Source organism: Lepidochelys olivacea (genome assembly GCF_965140295.1).
Source record: "Lepidochelys olivacea isolate rLepOli2 genome assembly, chromosome: 3".
NCBI lineage: Eukaryota > Metazoa > Chordata > Testudines > Cheloniidae > Lepidochelys > Lepidochelys olivacea.
Genome location: NC_140413.1, coordinates 160,375,838 through 160,398,853, shown reverse-complemented (window position 1 = coordinate 160,398,853; position 23,016 = coordinate 160,375,838). Strand labels below are relative to the sequence as shown.

At 42.4% G+C, this 23,016-nt stretch overlaps 1 protein-coding gene and 1 long non-coding RNA gene across 2 annotated transcripts; one reads left to right on the top strand and one right to left on the bottom strand.

Annotated features, from left to right (window-relative positions):
• Positions 1-2,443: 2,443 nt before the first annotated feature.
• LOC311517408 lies at positions 2,444-11,611 on the bottom strand. The gene is made up of 3 exons (XR_014710684.1): positions 11,361-11,611; positions 10,242-10,334; positions 2,444-9,401 (listed from the first exon to the last, which is right to left on the bottom strand). It is a non-coding gene; the product is annotated as an uncharacterized lncRNA (long non-coding RNA).
• Positions 11,612-12,299: 688 nt separating this feature from the next.
• On the top strand, positions 12,300-21,454 carry DEGS1 (delta 4-desaturase, sphingolipid 1). The gene is made up of 3 exons (XM_084622696.1): positions 12,300-12,455; positions 15,170-15,912; positions 18,841-21,454. Exons 1-3 carry the CDS (start codon positions 12,374-12,376, stop codon positions 18,985-18,987), a joined length of 972 nt encoding a protein of 323 aa, XP_084478822.1. The 5' UTR covers positions 12,300-12,373; the 3' UTR covers positions 18,988-21,454.
• Positions 21,455-23,016: the final 1,562 nt, after the last annotated feature.

Here is a 23,016-nt window from a genome sequence, read left to right as displayed (position 1 = left end):
AGTGGTGATTCCTAAATAGTTTAGCTATGTTATTTGGGGAAATCGTGTCCTTCTATCCTATTTATCTCTTCTTCCCTATATCTTTCTCCTTATTGTTCATTATGTTCCAAAAGTCTCAGACTGGAGGAGAAGTCAGAAAACAAAATGGAAAATGTGTTAAAGCTTTATGAATGGCCTCCCATGCAGTTTGCTCCACCTGAGATGCCTTTTAGGGTCTCTTCAGGGTCCAGGGTCCCTGTCACTATGATTGAATAATGAATTATTTTTACATTTATGTTTAAACTATTAATAATTTAGTGCTTCAATGCAACTTTGAAAGCAGCTCCTCTGGAGTGAGGATGAAAGGTGCATGGCTGAACGCCAAGGACAATCTGAGCTGCTTTTAATATTCGTAGGAAAAGAGGAGCAGACCAAACGTCTCGGACTAGGAAAACATTTGGCGATATGTTTTCTAATTTTTGTACTTGCAAACAATGCTCTATGACCATACTTCAGTGATCATCTTTTCCCCTATGTAGTTCCAAGATAGTAGCAATTTGTACAGTTGTTCATGCTCTTTATCCCCACATTCAACTGGATCAGAGCAGGGGTAGTGCCTTTTTTCATCTGGGAATCTCATTTATGGAAATCTCTCCTTAGATATGTCTGCTAGACTCCTGATGATTGGCTGCAAGACCAGAGGCAGGTTCTTTCCATTTGAGTCAGATAATTTTTGACAAATTTTCCTTCTTTTCTCTCCCTCTCCCCTAACATCTCTCATGTTTTGGTTTATCTTTTACTTATTTTGTTTGTTGGTTTGGAGTAATAATTTCTTGGCCATTCTGGATTAATTTTGTGGAAGTTTGTACAGTGTCCAGATTTGTGTTAAAAATCCATACCTGAATATGTATTGTATTACATTACAATGACCCAAATAGAGTAATAGTTCACATTTTTATACTGCCTTCCATCTGAACATATCAAATTTTGATATGCATATTACTTAAGCTATTACAACATCTATGTGAAGTTTTACATTACAGGGAAACTGAAACACTGCAAGGAGTGACTTGCCAAGTCCCCCAAAAAGTCAGTGGCAGAACCTCCAATTTAACGTATATCATGCAACTCCCACTCTTGTGCTGTAAGCTCTACACTGCAGCAGAGAATTTCCACCCCTATTTCTTATGGACTTAAAGATAGGGTTACATATTACCCAGTTTATAGTTCCTCAAAAATATTATAGCTGTCTTTATGCCACTACTATTACACTGTTCTCCTGAATATAATTTCTGCATCAGTTCTAATGTCATAGTACCAGAGACTGTGCTCTCATCAAGACAAGGTATGCACACATCAAGTTATAACTGTGTTTTTAATTAGTCATTTCCTTAGACTGAAACAGGAAACATGAGAAAAAGGTTCTGCAGCAGTAACTGACTACATTAATTCTTAAATGGAAATTAATGGGAAGAATATAACAAGAATAAAGACATATACCTGAGGATAAAATAATCATTTCCCAATTTCAATTCTGACTTGACTGGAGTGGCCACTATGTTGAGAAACATTACAGGTAGAACCAATATTGCATAACACTTGAATGTGTGTATCTCCCAGTTTTTAAGAAGTATAAAACATTAATCTATAGCTCTAGGATTTCATGTGTACAGTAGGATGGCTAGCAAATAATACAGTAATGGAAGTGTGGGTGGAGGGAAACAGAACAATAATCAGAAAAAAATTATTTTAAAATATGGGTGTCATCTAACTTTTTAGTTAAAATGTTATTAAAAGTTAGCCATACAAAACTCATTCCACCAAAAAACACAATCATTTCCTTTTTCCACATTCAGGAAGAACTACATCAGCCCTCTGGAGTTAGGGAAGGAAGAATATCATATTTAAAAATAATGAAGTCTAAGAGCTTCTCCACTTAACTTCATTAGGTCGTAGGGCGCTTCTCTTGAATGTGAAATCAGAAAAGGCTTGTGCTGGCAGCCTGGACCTCTAACAGTCTTTCAGATGTTGGGAGAAGGAATTACAGATTAGGCTATGTCAGGGTTCCTTCCCCACTCTGAACTCTAGGGTACAGATGTGGGGACCCGCATGAAAGACCCCCTAAACTTATTTCTACCAGCTTAAATTAAAAATTCCCCAAGGCACAAAGTCTTTGCCCTTGGATTAGGTAAATGCTGCCACCACCAAGTGATTTAACAAACAATCAGAGAAAGGACCACTTGGAGTTCCTATTTCCCCAAAATATCCCCCCAAGCCCTTACACTCCCTTTCCTGGGGAGGCTTGAGAATAAACAAGATGAGCACAGACCAGCCTTGGATTTTTAAGACCCAAAAAAACCCAATCAGATTCTTAAAAAACAGAACTTTATTGGAAGAACAAAAAAAAAGATAAGAGAACAACTCTGTAAGATCAGAATGGAAGTTAATCTTACAGACAGTCGGATTCAAAACATAGAGAATCCCTCTAGGCAAAACCTTAAGGTACAAAAAGACACAAAAACAGGACAAAAACAAATAAACATTTCCTCCAGCACAGCAAATTTTACAAGCCAAAACAAAGAAAACCTAATGCATTTTCTAGCTAGATTACTTACTAACTTTACAGGAGTTGGAGGGCTTGCATCCTTGATCTGTTCCCGGCAAAGGTATCGCACAGACAGACAAAAGCCTTTTCCCCCCCTCCAGATTTGAAAGTATCTTGTCCCCTCATTGGTCATTTTGGGTCAGGTGCCAGGTTACCTGAGCTTCTTAACCCTTTACAGGTAAAAGGACTTTGCCTCTGGCCAGGAGGGATTTTATAGCATGGTAATCAGAAAGGTGGTTACCCTTCCCTTTATATTTATGACAGGCTCAAATATTAACATTACATTTGTGAAATTAAGGAGTTTTTACGTAGTTAACAGTAGCACAGATATTGAGGTGCCTGGACAAAAAAATTCTTGGGAAAGAACAATACAAACGCTTGCAGGATCAGTAAACTTTTCTATGCATGAAGCCTGGACAAATGATCAGATTTTTATTTTTTAAACCCCAGAAAGGAGAGAGAACAGGAGTACTTGTGGCACCTTACAGACTAACAAATTTATTTGAGCATAAGCTTTTGTGGGCTACAGCCCACTTCATCGGATACAAGGAGAGAGTAATGTTGCTTTCTGTCTACAGGAAGAGTGAAGTCCACCTATGGAGAATGCCCTATCAAGGTTCTTTGTGCTATTTAAGATCCCTAACAAGGTCTTGTAAAGAAGTGAAAGATCACAACTAGGGGTTTTCACACTGTGTGTGTGCTACAAAGAGGGGATCTGAATTGTGACAGATATGACAATTTTCTGCCAATATCTTTACAAACTTTATTGAATTAAGTTTAAGTATCTTTGGAATCCTCTGTATTGACTACAAAGTTTATGTATTATTGTAAACTGTAGGAAATGTTATGAATTTCAGACTGGGGGAGACAACAATGGACTTTTGGGACAGACAGTATTGATGGGACAAACAGTACTGACGGGTTTTCCTGGGGATTTTTAGAGAGAGGCAGTCTAGCTTGCTGTTGATATCACAGCATAGGCAGGGAAACACGCAGCCTGGAAAAACCCTGGTTAGGAGGGAGAGAGATGTGCATCTTTTTGCCTGACCTTTAGCTTATGTATTAATTATATTGATTACTTAAGAATCCCCAGTTATCACTTTTAGGGTTGCCAGGTTCTTGCCCCAAGATCAAGGCCAGTATTATTCAAATTATTATATAGTTGGGAACCCCGATGTGTACAGTTACAACACTCACACTATAGGAACTCTTTTATATTTACAAATATAGTTTAATACATTTAACACAGTCACAAACACCCCAACTTAGTAAAATAGATAGAGATACTACAGAATGTACATCTGTACATCCATATACTCATACCATCTCCTGTAGAACAACCTGAAATGTTAGCCATCATCTTTCTCATCACCATCACTGTAGGGACAGGATTTTATAACTGTACTATAAAAATTGATGTAAACTTTGAATTAATTCTGCCAGCCACCCTTTCTGAACAACAGAAAGGAATGAGACTGGGATCTTGTTTCCTATATGCATTATAAACTTCCCTCTAGTCATTTCTTTGGTTTAAGGTTTAGTGAGTAAAAGACAGGTTTCAGAGGAACAGCCGTGTTAGCCCAACTTGATTATCATACACATTGTAAGGAGAGTGATCACTTTAGATAAGCTATTGCCAGCAGGAGAGTGGGGTGGGGGGAGGTATTTTTTCATGCTTTGTGTGTATAAAAGATCTTCTACACTTTCCACAGTATGCATCCGATGAAGTGAGCTGTAGCTCACGAAAGCTTATGCTCAAATAAATTGGTTAGTCTCTAAGGTGCCACAAGTACTCCTTTTCTTTTTGAGTAAAAGACAGGATCTTGTATTGTGTCTGTGTTAATTAGATTAAACGAATGTTAAAGGCCTGAGCCACAAAGTAAACTGCTGGAAATGGCCCACCTTGATTATCACTACAAAAGGTTTTTTTTTCTCTCCTGATAATAGCTGGTAATAGCTCACCTTACCTGATCACTCTCCTTACAGTGTGTATGGTAACACCCATTGTTTCATGTTCTCTGTGTATATAAAATCTCCCCACTGTATTTTCCACTGCATGCATCCGATGAAGTGAGCTGTAGCTCACGAAAGTTTATGCTCAAATAAATTCTCTAAAGTCTCTAAGGTGCCACAAGTACTCCTTTTCTTTTTGCCGATACAGACTAACACGGCTGCTACTCTGAAAAATGTAAACTGTTTTGACCACAAGATTTAAGTGAAGTTTAATTTACAATGTATTCTACTGTATAAAATACTGCTGTCTTCTCTGTGAGAGATTGTTTGTGTGAATGAGGAATGAATGCATCAGGAAAAGATAAGGTGTGAAACCCATCACAAATGTCCAGATCCTCAAGAAAAGTGAGAGACTTGGAAACACCAGGAGACAATCAGAAAACATCCATTGTATCCGATGCTAAACATGTTAGCAGCATTGATGGCCTCAGAGGTGAGGCAACCGCCCCGGAAGGCAAGGCAACAAATAGGAGATAATGATGGGAAGCCTGACAATAACCATCAAACGATAGGTTTCAGAGTAGCAGCTGTGTTAGTCTGTATTCGCAAAAAGAAAAGGAGTAATTGTGGCACCTTAGGGACTAACAAGTTTATTTGAGCATAAGCTTTCGTGAGCTACAGCTCACTTCATCGGATGCTCAAATAAATTTGTTAGTCTCTAAAGTGCCACAAGTATTCCTCTTCTTTTCATCAAATGATAACAGGGGAAAACCCCAAGATTACTACCACTTAAGGACTAATGATTACAGGATGACATTGCAAAATTGATGGACTCAAATGGGAATTTACAAGTATAAAGCTGGAGTGTTTTGCCATGAAACTCTGGGTTCAGTCCTGCCAAAACCTCGGAGCATCGGATCGCGATTGACAGAGCCCAGCTCCTCACTCGTGTTCAATCTAACTGGCCATTAGATTGACTCGAGCTACAACAGACTGGTAACTATAAAAACATCTACTGGCAGGACTGTTTGCATGATGTGTACGTGTGTGTGACTGAAAAGCATATGCTAACTTTTGTATTCTCAATGAATACGGCATATTTGCCTTCTCTCTTATAAAAGATCCTGTGTGCTTCTTATAAGTATCACATCACCTTCCCCATCATCACCAGGGGCCATCATTCTGGCACCTCCCAAGGACTACATCTTTCTCTCTCTACTGCCCCTAGGCTGGGATGCCACTTTTATAATATGTTACGTTGATGCCGCTATGTTTGACGCATTGTTGTAAGGGATTTTCCCCTTCCTTATTTGTATTTCCTCACCTTACTAACGTTGGAGTGTCTTTTTTCTATAGCTTAGTATATCAGTGATCTCAACTTATTATCATATGCATCAATTTGATACCATGGCCCTTTTGTGATTAGGTATCACATTTGTTATTTCTGTCCTAACTGGCTATTTTGGTTCTTTCCAAGTTCCAAATTGTGATGTACCTGTTTAGTTTAAAAGGGTATGACCTTAGGAAAGCCCTTATGCCAACCTGCTTTAATGCATCCTCTATGTTAAAGGTCACAGCCATACATGGACCTTATGCTTTAGCTTATCACCATCTATCTAGGTCAGGGGCTCTCAAACTGGGGGTCAGGACCCCTCAGGGTGTCACGAGGTTATTACATGGGGGGTCGCAAGCTGTCAGCCTCCCTCCCCCAAACCCCGTTTTGCCTACAGCATTTATAATGGTGTTAAATATATTTAAAAGTGTTTTTAATTTATAAGCGGGGTCACACTCAGAGGCTTGCTATGTGAAAGGGGTCACCAGTACAAAAGTTTGAGAACCACTGATGTAGGTGAAAGGTCCTAAACTTATGTATGCTAACTTTGTCTTAGCTCAACGTATAGGATGTGGCCTGCAGGTCCCTTGTGTTACAGCCAAAATATACTCTAATGTAAAGCTATAATAATAAAACAAATAATCAAACCCATAAGAAAATAAGAAACTTATAAGAAAAGATATATAGGCGAGCAAGCAGGCTAGACTTAGACATATTTCATGTACCTGTTATGTACATCAGTTCTTTGCCAGGACACTTCTGTGGTTGACTCATGTACCTGTGGTCAGAACTTCCCCTTAAACTCTATTTTCAGCTCCCCAAATACTTTGGGTTTTCCGTTGGGCCGTTTATCTATGCAAAGCTTATCTGTTCAAGGTTCATAGGCCTCAAGCCTTATGCTAACTTGCTAAAGCTAATGTCTTACAGGATACAGGCCTGTAGGTTTCTTGCATTACTGCTGAATATAATGCAAAGCAGATTTGTTGTAATTCAGCAGGGAAAATGTTTGTTTGCACACACAGCCGAACAAAACAAGGATTTTCTGTGACACCTTGCAGATATTTGGGAACTTTGTTTCACTCAAGGGGACATAAAACTCATACAGTTTTTCTCAATTGTTCTTTTCCTTCAAGTTGAAATTGCATTGGAGATCAATGAGCTCCACTTGTAATTCTTGCGGTGGTCCCTCGTAGTCAAATGACAGTGGGCATGATACCAGCTCCAGCATCTTCTCTATCTTCTCAAAGTCAGAGAATCAACAAGAAAATTCTCCGTGCAAGTCACTCAATATTTTGCTGTACTTTTCTGTCTGCTCCGGCGAAACTTCCAAGTATTTCAGTGTTGGAAAGTGAGCGAACACTTTGTCCTTAATTTGTTTTGAAAACAAGACTAACTTGACTTTGAAAACTCTCACACTAGAATACAATTCATGTACAAACACATTCTTTCCTTGCAGTTTCACATTAAGTTCATTTAAATGTGCCAAGAGATCCCCACCAAAAGCAAGGTCGCACACCCAGTTTGAATTCTTTAATTCAGGGAAATAATTTTCTTTCCCCTGCATCTCCAGAAAAATGCAACTTTCATCTCTGAACTCCCAAATTGCTGCAATTCCTTTCCTAGGCTGAGCCAGTGGACATTTGTATGATAAATTGGTTAGTCTCTAAGGTGCCACAAGTACTCCTTTTCTTTGTATGATAAAGTAAGTCCTGGTGTTCTCAATCAGTGTCTTCAAGAAGGGAAATGAATTGCCAATGATTAAGTCCCCTCGCTCTTATGTAATTCACTATTTTCACTATTGTGTGAACAACATGATCGATGTCCAGGACATTTTTGCAGAGGCCCTCCTGATGTATATAATACAATGCAGAAAAATCACCTCTTTATCAGGGTCATCTTCTTTTACTTTGTCCTGAATTCTTTTTAAAAGTCCTACGTTTTTCCCAATTAAATTTGGCAATCCATCTGTGGTTACGTTTGTCAGTTTACTCCAGGGGAGCTTCAGATGTTCAAGGCAGCCAGACACCCTCTCATATAAATCCGATCCCTTAGTTGTGCCTTTCATTGATTCCATTGATAAAAATTCCTCTGTGATTTCAAATTTGTCATCAATTCTTCTGACAAAAAAATCAATAATTGTGCTGTGTCCTTAATGTCAGTGCTGTCATTGAGAGCTAACGAAAACAACGTAAAGCCCTGGGCTTTCTTGTTCAACTCAGAAGCCAAATGTTCATCAATCACTTCTACACAGCGAGTAACAATTGTCTGTGACAAACTAATGTTCTCAAATTTGTTTTGGTAGTCCGGTCATAGCATGCCAGCAACATCAACCATGCATTCTTTCAGCAAAAGGCTTATTTTGTTTAGTGATTTCAAACGCCAGAACATAACTTGCCTTTGAGGTGGCTTCCTGAACTGTACCCTGTTGCACAAATATTTAGCTGAGCTTTTAAGTTCGTGGCAAGTTTCTCCGCTTTTCTTGCCCATTCCTCAGTTGTTAAATTGCTGCCATAATTAGGATGTTTTGTTGAAAAATGGCAATTCAAACTTGAACACTGCGATGCTCCTTGAACACTGCGATGCTCGCCTGACAAATCAGGCATACAGCCTTCGAGTTCATGTTTGTAAAAAAATATTTTGCATTCCATTCTTTGTTGAAAATCTGACACTCAGTGTCCACTTTTCTTTTTCTTTTCTTCTTTTTTTCTTGCAGCATTCATTTTTGAAAGGGAAAAGAAAATCCTCACTGCTGCCCTTATTTCAAACTGCTGTTTTACAAGATTGCACGCACTTCACGCAGGGCCTCATTTTCAAAAGAGCATGGGACTGATGTAGCCAGCATCGCAAGATATTTACGTGCCAGATGCACTAAAGATTCATATGTCCCTTCATGCTTCAATCACCATTCTAGGAGACATGTGTCCATGCTGATGATGGGTTCTGTTCAATAACAATCCAAAGCAGTGCGGACCAGCGGATGTTCATTTTCATTATCTGAGTCAGATCCCACCAGCAGAAGATTGATTTTCTTTTTTGGTGTTTCAGGATCTGTAGTTTCTGCATCGGAGTGTTGCTCTTTTAAGACTTCTGAAAGCATGCTCCACACCTTGTCCCTCTCAGATTTTGGAAGGCACTTCAGATTCTTAAACCCTGGGTCGAGTGCTGTAGCTATCTTTAGAAATCTCACATTGGTACCTTCTTTGTGTTTTGTGAAATCTGCAGTGAAAGTATTCTTAAAATGAACAACATATGCCAGGTCATCATCCGAAACTGTTATAACATGAACTATATGGCAGAATGTGGGTAAAACAGAGCAGGGGACATACAATTCTCCCCCCAAGGAGTTCAGTCACAAATGTAATTAACGCATTATTTTTTTAACAAGTGTCATCGGCATGGAAGCATGTCCTCTGGAATGGTGGCTGACATATGAAGGGACATACAAATGTTTAGCATATCTGGCACGTAAATACCTCGTAGTACTAGCTACAAAAGTGTCATGCAAATGCCTGTTCTCACTTTCTGGTGACACTGTAAATAAGAAGAGAGCAGCATTATCTCCTGTAAATGTAAACAAACTTGTTTGTCTTAGCGACTGGCTGAACAAGAAGTAGGACTGAGTAGACTTGCAGGCTCTGCAGTTTTACATTGTTTTGGTTTTGCACGTAGCTATGAAACAAAAAAACCCCTACATTTGTAAATTGCACTTTCACAGTAAAGAAATTGCACTACAGTACTTGTATGAGGTGAATTGAAAAATACTATTTCTTTTGTTTATCATTTTACAGTGCAAATATTTGTAATAAAAATAATATACACTTTGATTTTCAATTACAACACAGAATACAATATATATGAAAATGTAGAAAAACATCCAAAATAGTTAATGTATTTCAATTGGTATTCTATTGTTTAACAATGCGATTAAAACTGCAATTAATTGCAATTAATTTTTTGGAGTTAATCGCGTGAGTTAACTGTGACTAATCAACAGCTCTACTTTAAATCCTTCTGTAAGACTTGCCTCTGCTATGATGTTTACAAAATCCAGCTTTCATATCGAGGCAGGTGACAAGCTGTGACTGTTCTCCTTTCCCACTTTCCTTGTCCTATTCTCTTCCTCACTACCAGTACTTCACTTAAAAAAAATTCACATAGCTAACAAAGCTATGCCTGTACTTCACCAGATTCATTTGTTCCTATGTTGTCTCCACATGTCCTATCCTTTGTCTGTGTATGTTTTTAGACTGAAAACCTTGCAAAGCAGGGATTGTCTCTTTTCTGTTTCTACAGCACCACGTGGTGCCCCCAATCCCAAGTAGGCCTTTGGTCACTACCATAGTATAAATATTAATGATAATAAAAACCTACCTTGACTGGCTCCTTCTGAACTTTGATGGATCCATCATAGTATAGGAACTTTGCAGGTAGGGCATTACACCTCATCGTATGATAATCAGTTCTCTGTATGTTTAAAAAGAATGATTTTGATTATTTTCATTTTGAGTACAAAGTACATTCATTCATTTTGAGTCAAAGTACAAACACAATGGGCACATATTGTTCCAAGGCAATGTGCTTAGGTTCACAACAGACTTCAGAATCTTTGCATCACCTGACTTAGCTTCCTAGTTGCTGCCCATCCTCTCCATTTGTGGACAATATTCTGCCAGAGAACTAGATTTGCATTCTTTAGAAGCAGATCACTTTCCCTGCTACTGCACAGTATCTGTACTATGTACACCACTCTCAGTCCTCCAAGACTCAAGGCTTGTCTTCACTGCAGTGTGAAGTCGAGATATAACTCAGGTGTGTTACCTCAACCAACTCCGGAGCTAACACAGTAGTGAAAGCAAGCCTCAAATAGAGACATAAACCTTCCAAAGACAAGACAAGATTAATAATATCCACAGCAGAGTTAACTCCTGTTGAGTTAGCCTCGCTTGAGTGAAAACACTTGACATTATGAAAAAAACAAACAAACAAAAAAAAAACCCAACCAAAAACAAAACCAACAACAAAAAAACCACTAAACCACTACACACCAAAAGAAACCCACTCAAGCTGCACAGAGTGATTGTACCAGCAGCCCAGGGTGTTTGTATTTGTAGTGGAGTCCGGACTGCATCTCTAGCTCCAGCATCAGTCTTACTTGAGCTTCAGCCCATGCCACTTGATAGACCAGCTACCTCAACTGTGACTGACAGAAACGTGTTTTTATCTTGTGATAGGTCATGCGCATTAACCTATCCCATTGTAAAAACACAGAGGAGACAGGGCACTCTCACTTTTTTGCCAGGTGAACTAGGCGAGGTCAACCCTTGGCTGGGATCTAGTGTTGACCTCGCCTAGGTTCCTCAGGGAAAAATACAAGGGCCTCTGTCACCACTTAGGATTTTACAGTGCGATAACTATCACGCCTTCCTTATCTGGCTGTAAAAAACATCACCTTTGGGTCTGTGAAGCCAAAGCCCTTAAAGCACCACTTACCTGGAGCCAGGGCTTTCCCTGCAGGGAGAGTTTGGTTAGAGGCAACCTTGGTGTCATACACCTCAAGCTAACCGGCCGTGCACACAGATATACATGAGTATCACAGCAACACGTCATGCCTGCACAGCATCGTGTGTGCACATATGGATCCCCCAGCCCCGCAAAGCGTGTTAGCACCATTTCAGAGGCTGGGAAATCAGCCCGTGACCGGCCAGGATAGGAGGGTGCTTTGCTGCTGACGCAGGCCAAGCGTTTCGCACACACTGGGGGGGGGGGGGGGGGCTTCTTGCATCCCTCCAACCTCCCCTGCCCCATGGCCATCCTCTGTTTCAGGGACTCTCTGCAGCCCCCGCGCCTCTGTATGACCCCCATTATTTCCCACCCCAAATGGGGGGTGGGGGGGGCGACGTGGGGACACGCGGCGAGGAGGACACGCCGGGCCCGCAGAAGCGGGGCTTGGCAAGGCGGTGGATAGGGAAGCAGCCGGGGGAGGCTAGAACGTAGTATTGGGGGGGGGGGCGGCACGAGGGAGCGGTGTCTGGGGGAGGGGCGATGCGGGGGCTCCCCTCTGCCCCCCGCCCCCTACCCGAGGAGGGTGACATGCTGACAGACCCGGCCTCCCCCGGGGCGGGCAGCGCTCGCGCCGCGGCCACCCCCGCCCCAGCCAACTACCTAACGGTCCTCCTTCACTAGGCTCCCGCCGCCGCCTACGTCACTTCTTGCCCCGCCCCGTGGGGCCCCGAATATTATCTGCAAACACCGTTATTTAATCCTTTAAAATCTTTGTAAATATTCGTAGAGCACAAAGGGGGTGGGGGTGGGGGTCAGTAAAAACGGGTTGAGCAAGGGGTGGGGGGTGAGGCCATCAGCCCCCGGCCAATCAGCAGCAGTGGGGGCGTAGCCGGCGAGACACCTTCTCGCTATATAAAGGGGGAGCGGCGGCGCCGCCAAGCTCCGTCCGCGTGCCAGTCGAGTCAGCCGAGGAGGCGTCCGGGCGGGCGGGCGCGGCAGCGATGGGGAACGCGGTAGCTCGGGAGGACTTCGAGTGGGTTTATACGGACCAGCCCCACGCCGATCGCCGCAAAGCGATCCTAGGTGAGCGAGGGGCCCAGGCAGCTTCCCCTCAGCGCCGGGGCGTCCTGCTGGCGGCGCGTGTCTCCCCCCAGCCGGCTCGCTGTCAGAGCCGGAGGTGCCCTGGGCTCTACCCGTTCCGGCGGCGGGGGGAAGGGCCTGGTGCCTCCCCACAGGGAACCGGTCGCCTCCAGGCTCGCCGTATCCGCTGGCAGCCGGACCCGCTTGTCGCCCTGCGCGCACGGGAGGGGTGCTGCCTGCGGGCCGGGGCGGCCCGGTCGAGGGCAGGTGGCGTGTGTGGAGGCCTCGTGGGTGTCCCCAGCGCCGAGAGGGCCCGTTTCGGGGGTGGCGAGCCTGGTAAAATGGCTGCCGAGGAAGGGGGGCAGGCGGGTGACAAACGGGTCGGCCCCTTGAGCCAGGCTCGGAGGCCGAGCTCTTCAGGCGCCTCGAAGGGCCCACCCCATCCGTGACCGCTAGACACCGCTCCTCCCTCCGGCCGGCCTGGGGTCGGGGCGGGCAGCGCGGTTGCCGCCAGGACTTCTCTCCCCCTCCCCCCCCAGCCCTGCTGAGAGGGGGGGCGAGACGCCTCGCTCGGCGGCCCGCGAGCAGAGCCCCGGAATGAGGCGTTTCTGGACTGTCCAGAGGCCGGAGTCAACCCTGCAGATCCGCCCTCCTGGCCAGCGGCTCTGCACGCGCACGGGGAGGCTCCTCGCCCTCGGAGTCATTTTGGGCTGTCTTCCGCTCAGCTGATTTGGGGGAGGGGATTGTCCTGTGGTCAGACACTCATCAAATTGTCATGCCCCTCTCAAGTGCACTCGCTGCGGTCGTTAGCCTCTTTCTAGGTAACGCGCTGGAGGGAGGACGGGTGGGTTGGCTTCCGGTAACGTCTCCGGAATATTTCTTAAAACTGATGGCCTGGGAAATGGTACACTTATACACACGTGAAGGAGAGGAGGAGGAGGAGGAGGAAAAGCTCTAAGAAGAGTTTTGTATTTTGATCTTGCTGGCAGAACTGTTTGAGATGGAAATCGTGAAGCAGGCCGCATTTTCATGATGTGTACTGTTGGGCTGTGTAGTACAGTGATGGATGTGGCCAGTTATATACGAAACTGACAGTGCTTATAGGGTGGTGGAAAGGGAAATGGTGACTATACTACAGTGTTTGCAAAAAGCAGACCTTGCCCCACCCCTGAAGTAGAGGGGCGGACATGAAGAACTACTTAGGGAGAAGTCCATAGGAGACTTAAATAGGACTTCTGATCAGTTGTGACCGGATGAACACTTCCCTTTTTTTAAATTGGGGTGTTTTTTTCAGTTAACACTGGCAATGAGCCCTTGTATCCGAGTGCTTGTCTACATAGCAGTAATGCAGACAACTGGGGTGTGATTTCTAAAGTGCACTAGTGTGCTGTGCATTAGTTTGTCCATGTGGACCCTGCTGGTGTGCATTAAAGGTTCCTTCCTGTGTGAATGTCGTGGTCGTTGAAGCAGTGCTACATTAAAGTGCACTAGGGAATATTACAGAAACATTACTTGTTAGTGTGTGTGTGATTTTTTTTTTTGGCCATCTACATAGAACTCAAATTGCTAAAAAGAAACACTACATATAAATTATGGTGGTTCTGCCTCTAACTGATGGGTGGGGATTGGTTTCACTTTAATTTCATTTTCTTGAGGCTGGGAAACACTACTATACCAAATGCAGAGGTTACTTTTTAAACCCTAAAGTGAGCATTAACACTCTGAAGTGTACAAAATAGTCAGTACTCTGACTAGTTTGCGACTAGCTTTATGACAGTGGTCCAGATTTGCCTAAATTAAGTGTAGCTTACACCTCTGCACAACCAAGTCATCCCAAGAGTGGGATGTGGAGGAAGAGCAGTTTTATTAGCTGAGGTTGTCTGTTCTGGGAAGGTAATACTAAGCCTCAGGAAGTTGTATCAAGTTTTCGACCATGCTGTCTCCTTGTCCATGACCACTTAAGGTTAGGACCTTTTGCAGTTTGGGTTGTCTGCCTTGTTTTGCTACAGCTTCCCAAGCCATCTTCCCTGGCTGTACCTATGGTAAAAGCTGGTATAGAGCCTGAAATATAATTATCTGGCAGCTGTGATGTATACAACTCTAGCAAGGACTATAAATCTTTGGTGGGTTGTGTAACAAATGCTGCTTGTACACTCTTGGTCTTAAAGGCATATTAATGCAACTAACAGTACTTTCAGAAGCTTAATTACTGAAGTAAAAATGACAGTTCATAAATAGGAATCTTTACATGTCTGCCCAAGATGAGTCTGAAGTTGCTTATCTTTAATTTTCTCATCCCTAAAAAGGGTGTAATATGTGCCTCAGGTGTAGGATTAATTTTAACTCTGTAACAAACTGTGGAATTGCATGCTAAGTATTAAGAGGCTTTGGGTTTCTAGATGAAAATAACACCAAGTACCACTAAACTACAGCAGCACTCTTTGATCTTGCTCAATATTTCAGGGATACACATGCCTACAGCATTCAAACAATTCCCAACACGTACATGCAAACTACTAATGTAATTGAATTACCAAAAATGTAGGAAGATTTGAGTTGAGTGGACTTATTCCTTAATGAATGGAATCCATTTTGGGGGGGGGGGAAGAGAGGTGTACTAGTAAGCTGTTTGTGTGGCTGAGAAAACTTTGGCTCTACTAAAGAGTACTTGTGACATTTTTCTTTGCATGTAACTGTTTATCTTCTCCCCATAACAGCTAAACATCCAGAAATAAAAGCTTTAATGAAGCCAGACTACAACTTGATCTGGGTGGTTGTACTGATGGTTCTTGGGCAGTTGATTGCATTTTATCTAGTTAAAGACTTGGACTGGAAATGGGTTATGTTCTGGGCGTACGTTTTTGGCAGCTGCATCAGTCACTCAATGACTCTGGCTATTCATGAGATCTCTCACAATAGTGCCTTTGGCAACTGCAGAGCTATGTGGAATCGGTGGTTTGGAATATTTGCCAATCTCCCTCTTGGCCTCCCATACTCTATATCTTTCAAGAGATACCACATGGATCATCATCGCTATCTAGGAGGTGATGGAATTGATGTGGACATTCCTACTGACTTTGAAGGCTGGTTTTTCTGTACTCGTTTTAGGAAGTTCATATGGATTGTTCTTCAGCCCTTTTTCTATGCTATTCGACCTCTCTGCATTAATCCCAAACCAATTTCTCGATTGGAAATCATCAACTTGTTGGCTCAGCTCTCTTTTGATGTTGTAATATACTACTACTTGGGAATTAAATCAGCCTTCTACATGCTTGCAGGATCAATACTTGGACTGGGATTGCACCCAATTTCAGGACACTTCATAGCTGAACATTATATGTTCTTAAAGGGACATGAGACTTACTCCTATTATGGGCCACTTAATTTGCTCACTTTTAATGTTGGCTACCACAATGAACACCATGACTTTCCCAATATTCCTGGCAAGAACCTTCCATTGGTAAGTACACTTTCAAGAATTATATAAAGCTAATGGTAAACTGAAGCTTACTTCAGTGCTTGTTTTAGTTTAGGGGTTGGCAAACTTTTTGGCCCGAGGGCCACATCTGGGTATAGAAATTGTCTGGCGGGCCATGAATGCTCACGAAATTGCGGTTGAGGGGTGGGGATTGCTGGCTCTGGGCTCGGGCCAGAAATGAGGAGTTCAGGGTGCAGGAGCGGGCTCTGGGCTGGGGAAGGGGGGTGTGAGGGCTCCAGCTGGGGGTGCAGGAAGGGGCTCTGGGCTGGGACTGAGGGGTTCAGAGAGCAGGAGGGGGGATTAGGGCAGGGGGTTGGGGCACATTTCCCTTTTGCCTGGCCACATCTCCACCTAGGAGTCAGAGCTTTGTGCCTTGCCTTGTCTGCTGGCACTGCCCCTGCAGCTCCCATTGGCCACAGTTCCCAGACAATGGGAGCTGCAGGGGTAGGGCAGTGTGCAGAGCAGAGCCCCCTGGCTACCCTTATGAATAGGAGCCAGAGGGGGGGCCATGCCACTGCTTCCAGGAGCTGCACAAAGCAGCCCCCGACCCTGCTCCCTGGCTGGAGGGGGGCAAGCCTGAGACCCCGCTCCCCAGTGGGAGCTTGAGGGCTGGATTAAAACAGCTAGCGGGCCTGATCTGGGCTGTAGTTTGCCTGCCCCTGTTTTAGTTAAATTTTTGGTTGAAGTAGGACACTTAAAGTAGCAGTACCTTAAGTATCCACTAGAGACTTAAAACTACATTATGTGAAATAATTCTGTTATAGCAATCTTAAGTGTTACTTCTAATTGTCCTTCCCCCCCATCCAGCCTTGCAATCTGTTTTTCTATTTGCTGGGTAGTACTTGATAGCACCTTGCATACTTGGTTTTTTGTAATAATTCAGTTTCTCTTTCCCACACAGCAGTAGAAAAACACTCACTATAAAACAAAAATGGGAGGAAACAAGAACAGTGAAACTACATTCTTTAAAAAAAGACTGCATTTTAGTTTGTGCATTTCTCTTAAATAAAAGCTTGCATAGCTAGTCTGATCCCTTCTGCTTACATAGGGATGCTTCTCTTGACTATTTTTAGCAAACTGATTAACAGCTTCATGTTAACCAGCAAAAACTAAATGTTTACCTCAGACTAACATTGGGGGAGTTTTGAAATTCTTGATGGATCATCCTACCACAAACATTAAGTAAAGCTTTTTTATATCTGCATGCCAATTTAACTGCACCTGTACTGCCACAAATGCAGTACTCTGGCCACATCTCAACTGAGTTTTTTCACTAGTTCCCAACTGGTATAGTTTCCTCTGAAGCTGCAATGGAGACAGTATTGATTTGTTTTTTGTCAATATTACTACCTCCACATGTGAGATGCAGCTGTTTAGCAATTTTAAGACTTAATTCCTATGTCCTACAATGGAATCTGAGAAATCCTTCAAGTAACCATTATACATAAGTCTGTCTTCAATCATGTCACATAATTTCTTCAGAATTTAAGATTCCTAAAGGTTGTTGCAGTTCAAAAAAGAGCAAGTAGTAAAGTTGCATAACATATATTAACAAATGCCCTTTGGAATACTTAATGCAAACCACACTGTGGGGGAACAACTGGCCTTTCTGCAGGTTTTGAACTGGGAATATTTATTCTGCCTCTCCCTGTGGAATCATTAATGAGGGCATCTTAATGGATTTCTACTCTGAGAAGACCAGTTAGAAGATCCGTATCTCAATGTTCTAAATTCAGTGCCCAGAAAGCACTGATAGTCTCAGATGCATCTGAAGTTCCTAGGCTGCTTGCTGTACTGTATTGATAGGTACCGGGAAAAGGTACTTGGTCAATAAGTGTCACAGGTTGCCCTGACTATTAGTCTTCCATTTCAGAGTAGTTCATCAGCTGTTACTGCACCAATATATCTGCCCTGACTGATTATAATCAGGGGCTTCAAATGCTCATGCCAGACCAGTTGTCTCAATCTCAGACCCAAATTTTCAAGCTTTTTCTCTCCTCTCTTCCCTACCCACATCCCCATTTCAGCTCTGTGCCAACTGCTTGATTGTTCCCAATTCAGAACCCAGTCGTCTTCAATACTTTGGTCCCCTTGCTTCTAAGCCCCTTCTGTGTATAAACTCCTTGGACCACTGTTGGGTGAACGTTTGTTTTTTATATACCAAGTGTTACACCACTCAGTTCTAGTTCAGTCTGAGGCTATGTACACGCTACCACCTTCCTGAATGACTTAAGTTACACCAACCTAACACCAGTGTGGACAGCACTATGTTAGCAGACTGTCTCCTGCTGATGCTACTGCTGCTTGTGGGAGCTGGAGTGATTAAGTTGATGGGAGACCTCTCTCTCCCATCTGCTTACTGTCTGTACTAGCAGTGGTGCAGCTGTGCCACTGTAAGCTCTGTAGTGTAGCCGTAGCCTCATTCAGATAAACAAAAGCAGACCAGTGGCACTTCTTTGGGGGGAGGGGGAAGAGTGTAACACACTCTGGACACAGAAAGAACCATGATGGGCTGAATATCCCATGTAGATCCCACCTCTGTTAGTTTAGGAGTACCTAAAAAGGCCTTGCCTGTAATCAGATATTAAGCAAGCAGCTGGCTTGGGCATTAAAACAGCTTTGCCTTCTCCCAACAATGCGTGTTAAAACTTTGATAGCTCTACATTGGGTGAATACAATTTACTAAAAAAAACCCCACAGGTTTATTAAAAATCCATTTCATTTTAAATTTGAAACTGACAACCTATAAGGTCTAAATTTATAATCAGCTAATGCTGCTAAAAGTAAATTTCTTAGCACTCCCAGTTGTTTGAAGACTTTCTCTTCTGCTTCTAGAAATACTGGCAGAAACACTGGAGGGGAAGAAGTCTTGAGCTTAAATATGAATAAACCTTAATTTTTTCCTCTTAGGTGAAGAAAATAGCAGCTGAATACTATGATCATCTTCCACAATATAACTCCTGGATAAAAGTGCTTTATGACTTTGTGATGGATGACTCAATCAGCCCTTACTCACGCATGAAAAGGAAATTAAAGGGTGATGTGAAACAGGATTAAACTTCTGCCAACCAAAAGACTCTGCAAAGCAAGATCTAGGATATTTTCAAGTAGCTGGTACAAGGAATTCTTGCTAAAGAAGCTTATTTGTATCCTGAATTATTAAATTTCAGACATCTACAAGAATGCATTAGTGTATCCTAAAACAGACCTCTTCAGACTAATTAGACTACCATTCTAATTAGACATTAGCCTAAACATTCTAACAGTCATTAGTGTAACTAATATACAAAACACATGATTTAATATGCTCAATCTATGTGTAAAATAGTATTTAAGTTTGTTTTAGAATATGTATTTCACAGCAGCTAACAAATCTTGTACTCAAACACCTGTTTCTGGCTTGTCTAGACCTATAAAAGATACTTCAAAATATTTACACTTCTGGCTTGTCCTATGCTGCCCATTCCATGCTCATAACTTAGTCAATTATGGTATTAAAGTTCATACTTGATAAGCTTAATTCTAAGCTAACATTAACTTAAGTCTTGTTTCATTAAATGTGATTTCAACTTATTTCTGTCTCAACTTCTTGGGGGTGGGCAGTAGGGGAGAAAATAACCATCTAAACCACAGTTAGTCAGTGAGTGAATCTGCCTTGTTGGCTCATTCGCTGCTGAACTAAAGCAGTGGCAGATCCAGGTTTTATCAGTAATGACAACTCTACTACCACTAGTATTGAAAACTAATTCATGAGGCTGAGTACCAGGGAGTAGCTGTGTTAGTCTGTATCCACGAAAACAACAGGGAGGCTCGTGGCATCTTAAAGACTAACAGATTTGTTTGGGCAGAAGCTTTTGTGGGCTAGAACCCACTTCATCAAATGTGTGGAGTGAAAATTACAGATGCAGGCATTATACTGACATGAAGAAAAGGGACTTACCTCACAAGTAGAGACACTGCCAATGATGGTGCTGCCCCCACTTACCATAAAAAAAAAAAATTAAATTCCCAAGCTGCCTCTAGCTAGCTGGGACCCAGTTGTGGATTGCTAAAATCAGGTAGCCTGGACTTAACCCTACCCCTTCCAAAGAGGGATCCTTATGTCATTAGCATTTCCTATGGGTTAGTGTAGGTGCTCCCTGCCTAGTGTACTTGTTTCTGTGGATCATATTCTAAGATGCCTCTCTTCCCCATTCATTGGGTAGGCAGCCTGCAGGCCTAACTCAGCTTTGGCAACTGGTGTCCCTGAGATTGTTCAGGCATCTGACATTAGCTGCTCTGATACTCTGCATTGCAATGCCTGAGTCTCTTCATGGATCCCACCCTTAGGGCTGCCCTTATAATTGACAGATTTTATGACATACTTATTCCATCTAGAAAATGTAATTACTTCAGATAATTAGGAAAAATGTCACCTGAGGTATACAGATGACTAGGTGCCTCCTGAACAGGGAAATATAGCTATTGTAACCAGTTTTTCATAGAATATCAAGGTTGTAAGGGACCTCAGGAGGTCATCTAGTCCAACCCCCTGCTCAAAGCAGGACCAGTCCTCAATTTTTGCCCTGATCCCTACATGACCCCCTCAAGGATTGAACTCACAACCCTGGGTTTAGCAGGTCAATGCACAAACCACTGAGCTATCCCTCATTTGTGCATGTTTAATGATGTAGTTAAAATAAAGAATTAAAAACTAAACTGCATTAATACAAAAACCTTTCCCATATATTCTAGGTTAGTATCTACTTAGAAATATGTCTGGAGAACAGGAAGTGGGCTCTGTAAATTTCTGCATCTTCTAATCTTGCCTCTCTCCTTTTCACTGCCTTCTCTCTTTAAAAAAAAATGCAGATACCTTAGATATGTTCTGTGAAGAATAATTGATATAAAAACAGAAAATTATGCTGATGCCCCTTCTGCCATTTTAGAGTGATTGTTTATAGGGCCAGATTTCTAAAGGCACCAAGAGGGCTTTTTCAAAAGTGCCTAGTTGCACCTTTAAAAATCTGACCCAAAACAGCAGTCCCAAATTTGCATGTCTGTCATCAATTGCCTCCATTAAGTGGTGGTCTTTACAACAGAGGCTGAAAAACCATTTTGGCCTGTGTTTCCATTCTTTTGCCCTTCTCAAGCCACTTTAAAAGGGTCTGATTGCTATAGGAGTAGATGCTTATTTTTTGAATAGTGACCTTGTGATTATGGGTGCCTAACTTGAGTCACTTAAAAATTTAGGCCTGTCTGAATTTGGTTAATTCATAAATATTAGTGGCTTAAATTTACAGCCTCCCTACAAAAGTTTAGGTACTTACAACAAATTAACTTATTTGGGGCCTATGACAAAATAGCTGGCTTAGTGTACCATGTAACTGCAATCACTTTTTTTTCCTAACTATGCTTTCTTTACAGCAGTATAGTCAGCTAAGTTCAGTACTTAAAGGTAAACGTATAAATAAATGCTTTTGGATAACACTGGAAAAGTGGCGTTTGTGCTGGATGCCTTGCTAGTAAACTAACTTTCATTGGATTCAAACGTAATGTTTTATATCTAAACCTTAAATCTAGCTTAACCTCCCCAAAAACTTTTATAAAGGGCAGAAATATGAAGCAGCTTGAAATGAACTGTCAGGCTGGAGGGAGGTTACCAGTGGAGTTCTTCAGGGATCGGTTTTGGGACTAATCTTATTTAATCTTTTTATTACTGACTTCGGCACAAAAAGCAGGAGTGTGCTAATAAAGTTTGCGGATGATACAAGGCTGGGAGGTATTGCCAATTTAGAGAAGGACCGGGATATCATACAGGACAATCTGGATGACCTTGTAAACTGGAGTAATAGTAATAGGATGAAATTTAATAGTGAAAAGTGTAAGGTCATGCATTTAGGGATTAATAACAAGAATTTTAGTTACAAGCTGGGGACGCATCAATTAGAAGTAACGAAGGAGGAGGAGGACCTTGGAGTATTGGTTGTGGCCTGTGATGGGATGTTAGATGGGGTGGGATCTGAGTTACTACAGAGAATTCTTTCCTGGGTATCTGGTTGGTAAATCTTGCCCACCTGCTCAGGGTTCAGCTGATCGCCATATTTGGGGTCGGGAAGGAATTTTCCTCCAGGGCAGATTGGAAGAGGCCCTGGGATTTTTTCTCTTTCCTCTGCAGCATGGGGCACAGGTCACTTGCTGGAGGATTTTCTGCTCCTTGAAGTCTTTAAACACAATTTGAGGACTTCAATAGCTCAGACATAGGTGAGAGGTTTTTTGCAGGAGTGGGTGGGTGAGATTCTGTGGCCTGCATTGTGCAGGAGGTCAGACTAGATGATCATAATGGTCCCTTCTGACCTTAGTATCTATGAGTCTATAAGTAAAGGATCAGCTTGCTTTTAATTAACTTTTGGAAGCAGATGGGCATCTGGAAGACTAACATTTGTGTGTTTGGGCAGTGAAATTGTCAGATAAAATGTTAAAATGATTTTTAAGTAAAATTATTAGCTAATATATTGTTCAATGTCTTCCTGGTTGCTGTTACTTTTTTAGCAAGTTTTCAGGGTGTGTTTGTGAGGGACATTATCTAAACTCTTCTGTGCTGAGAAGGCTCTCCAGTGCCTGAATGGGGGATGGACCATCTTCATTAAAACCTTCCTACTACTTGATAAAACCTATCCTCTGCTGCTTTGAGTAGTGTCCCTATGCCTACTCACTCCACTGTAGGTGTGCTTGCATCCCTGTGCTGCTCATCAGAGGACTTTAGGAGCAGTATCTGTTGGGACCACAAATATGCTGTCTCTCCTCGTGCTGCACCACGAGGCTAGTCCGCACATGTGGGCTAATGCATCTCAGTTCCTTCTCAACCGCCCTTGGCTAGACATGGAGCCATTAGCAGTTCATTAAGACTATTGTTTTAATCTACATACCTATAGTTAGTCTCCTAGTTATAGTTCTAGGGGTTCTCCCCCCATTTTTTTATTTTATCCTTTAAAAAAAGGAATGACTTCATTTTTCTTCCCACTTTTTCCCCAAGACGGTATGCCTGTAAAGAGGCTATCCTCATCACAGATAAGTACACTCAGTCCACTTGTTGCCTCGGGGACA

Coding starts and splice junctions, on each gene's coding strand:
- DEGS1 (XM_084622696.1), top strand. CDS start 12,374: ATGGGGAACGCGGTAGCTCGGGAGGACTTCGAGTGGGTTTATACGGAC. Junction 12,456..15,169: donor TCGCCGCAAAGCGATCCTAG/GTGAGCGAGGGG, acceptor TCCCCATAACAG/CTAAACATCCAGAAATAAAA. Junction 15,913..18,840: donor CTGGCAAGAACCTTCCATTG/GTAAGTACACTT, acceptor TTTTCCTCTTAG/GTGAAGAAAATAGCAGCTGA.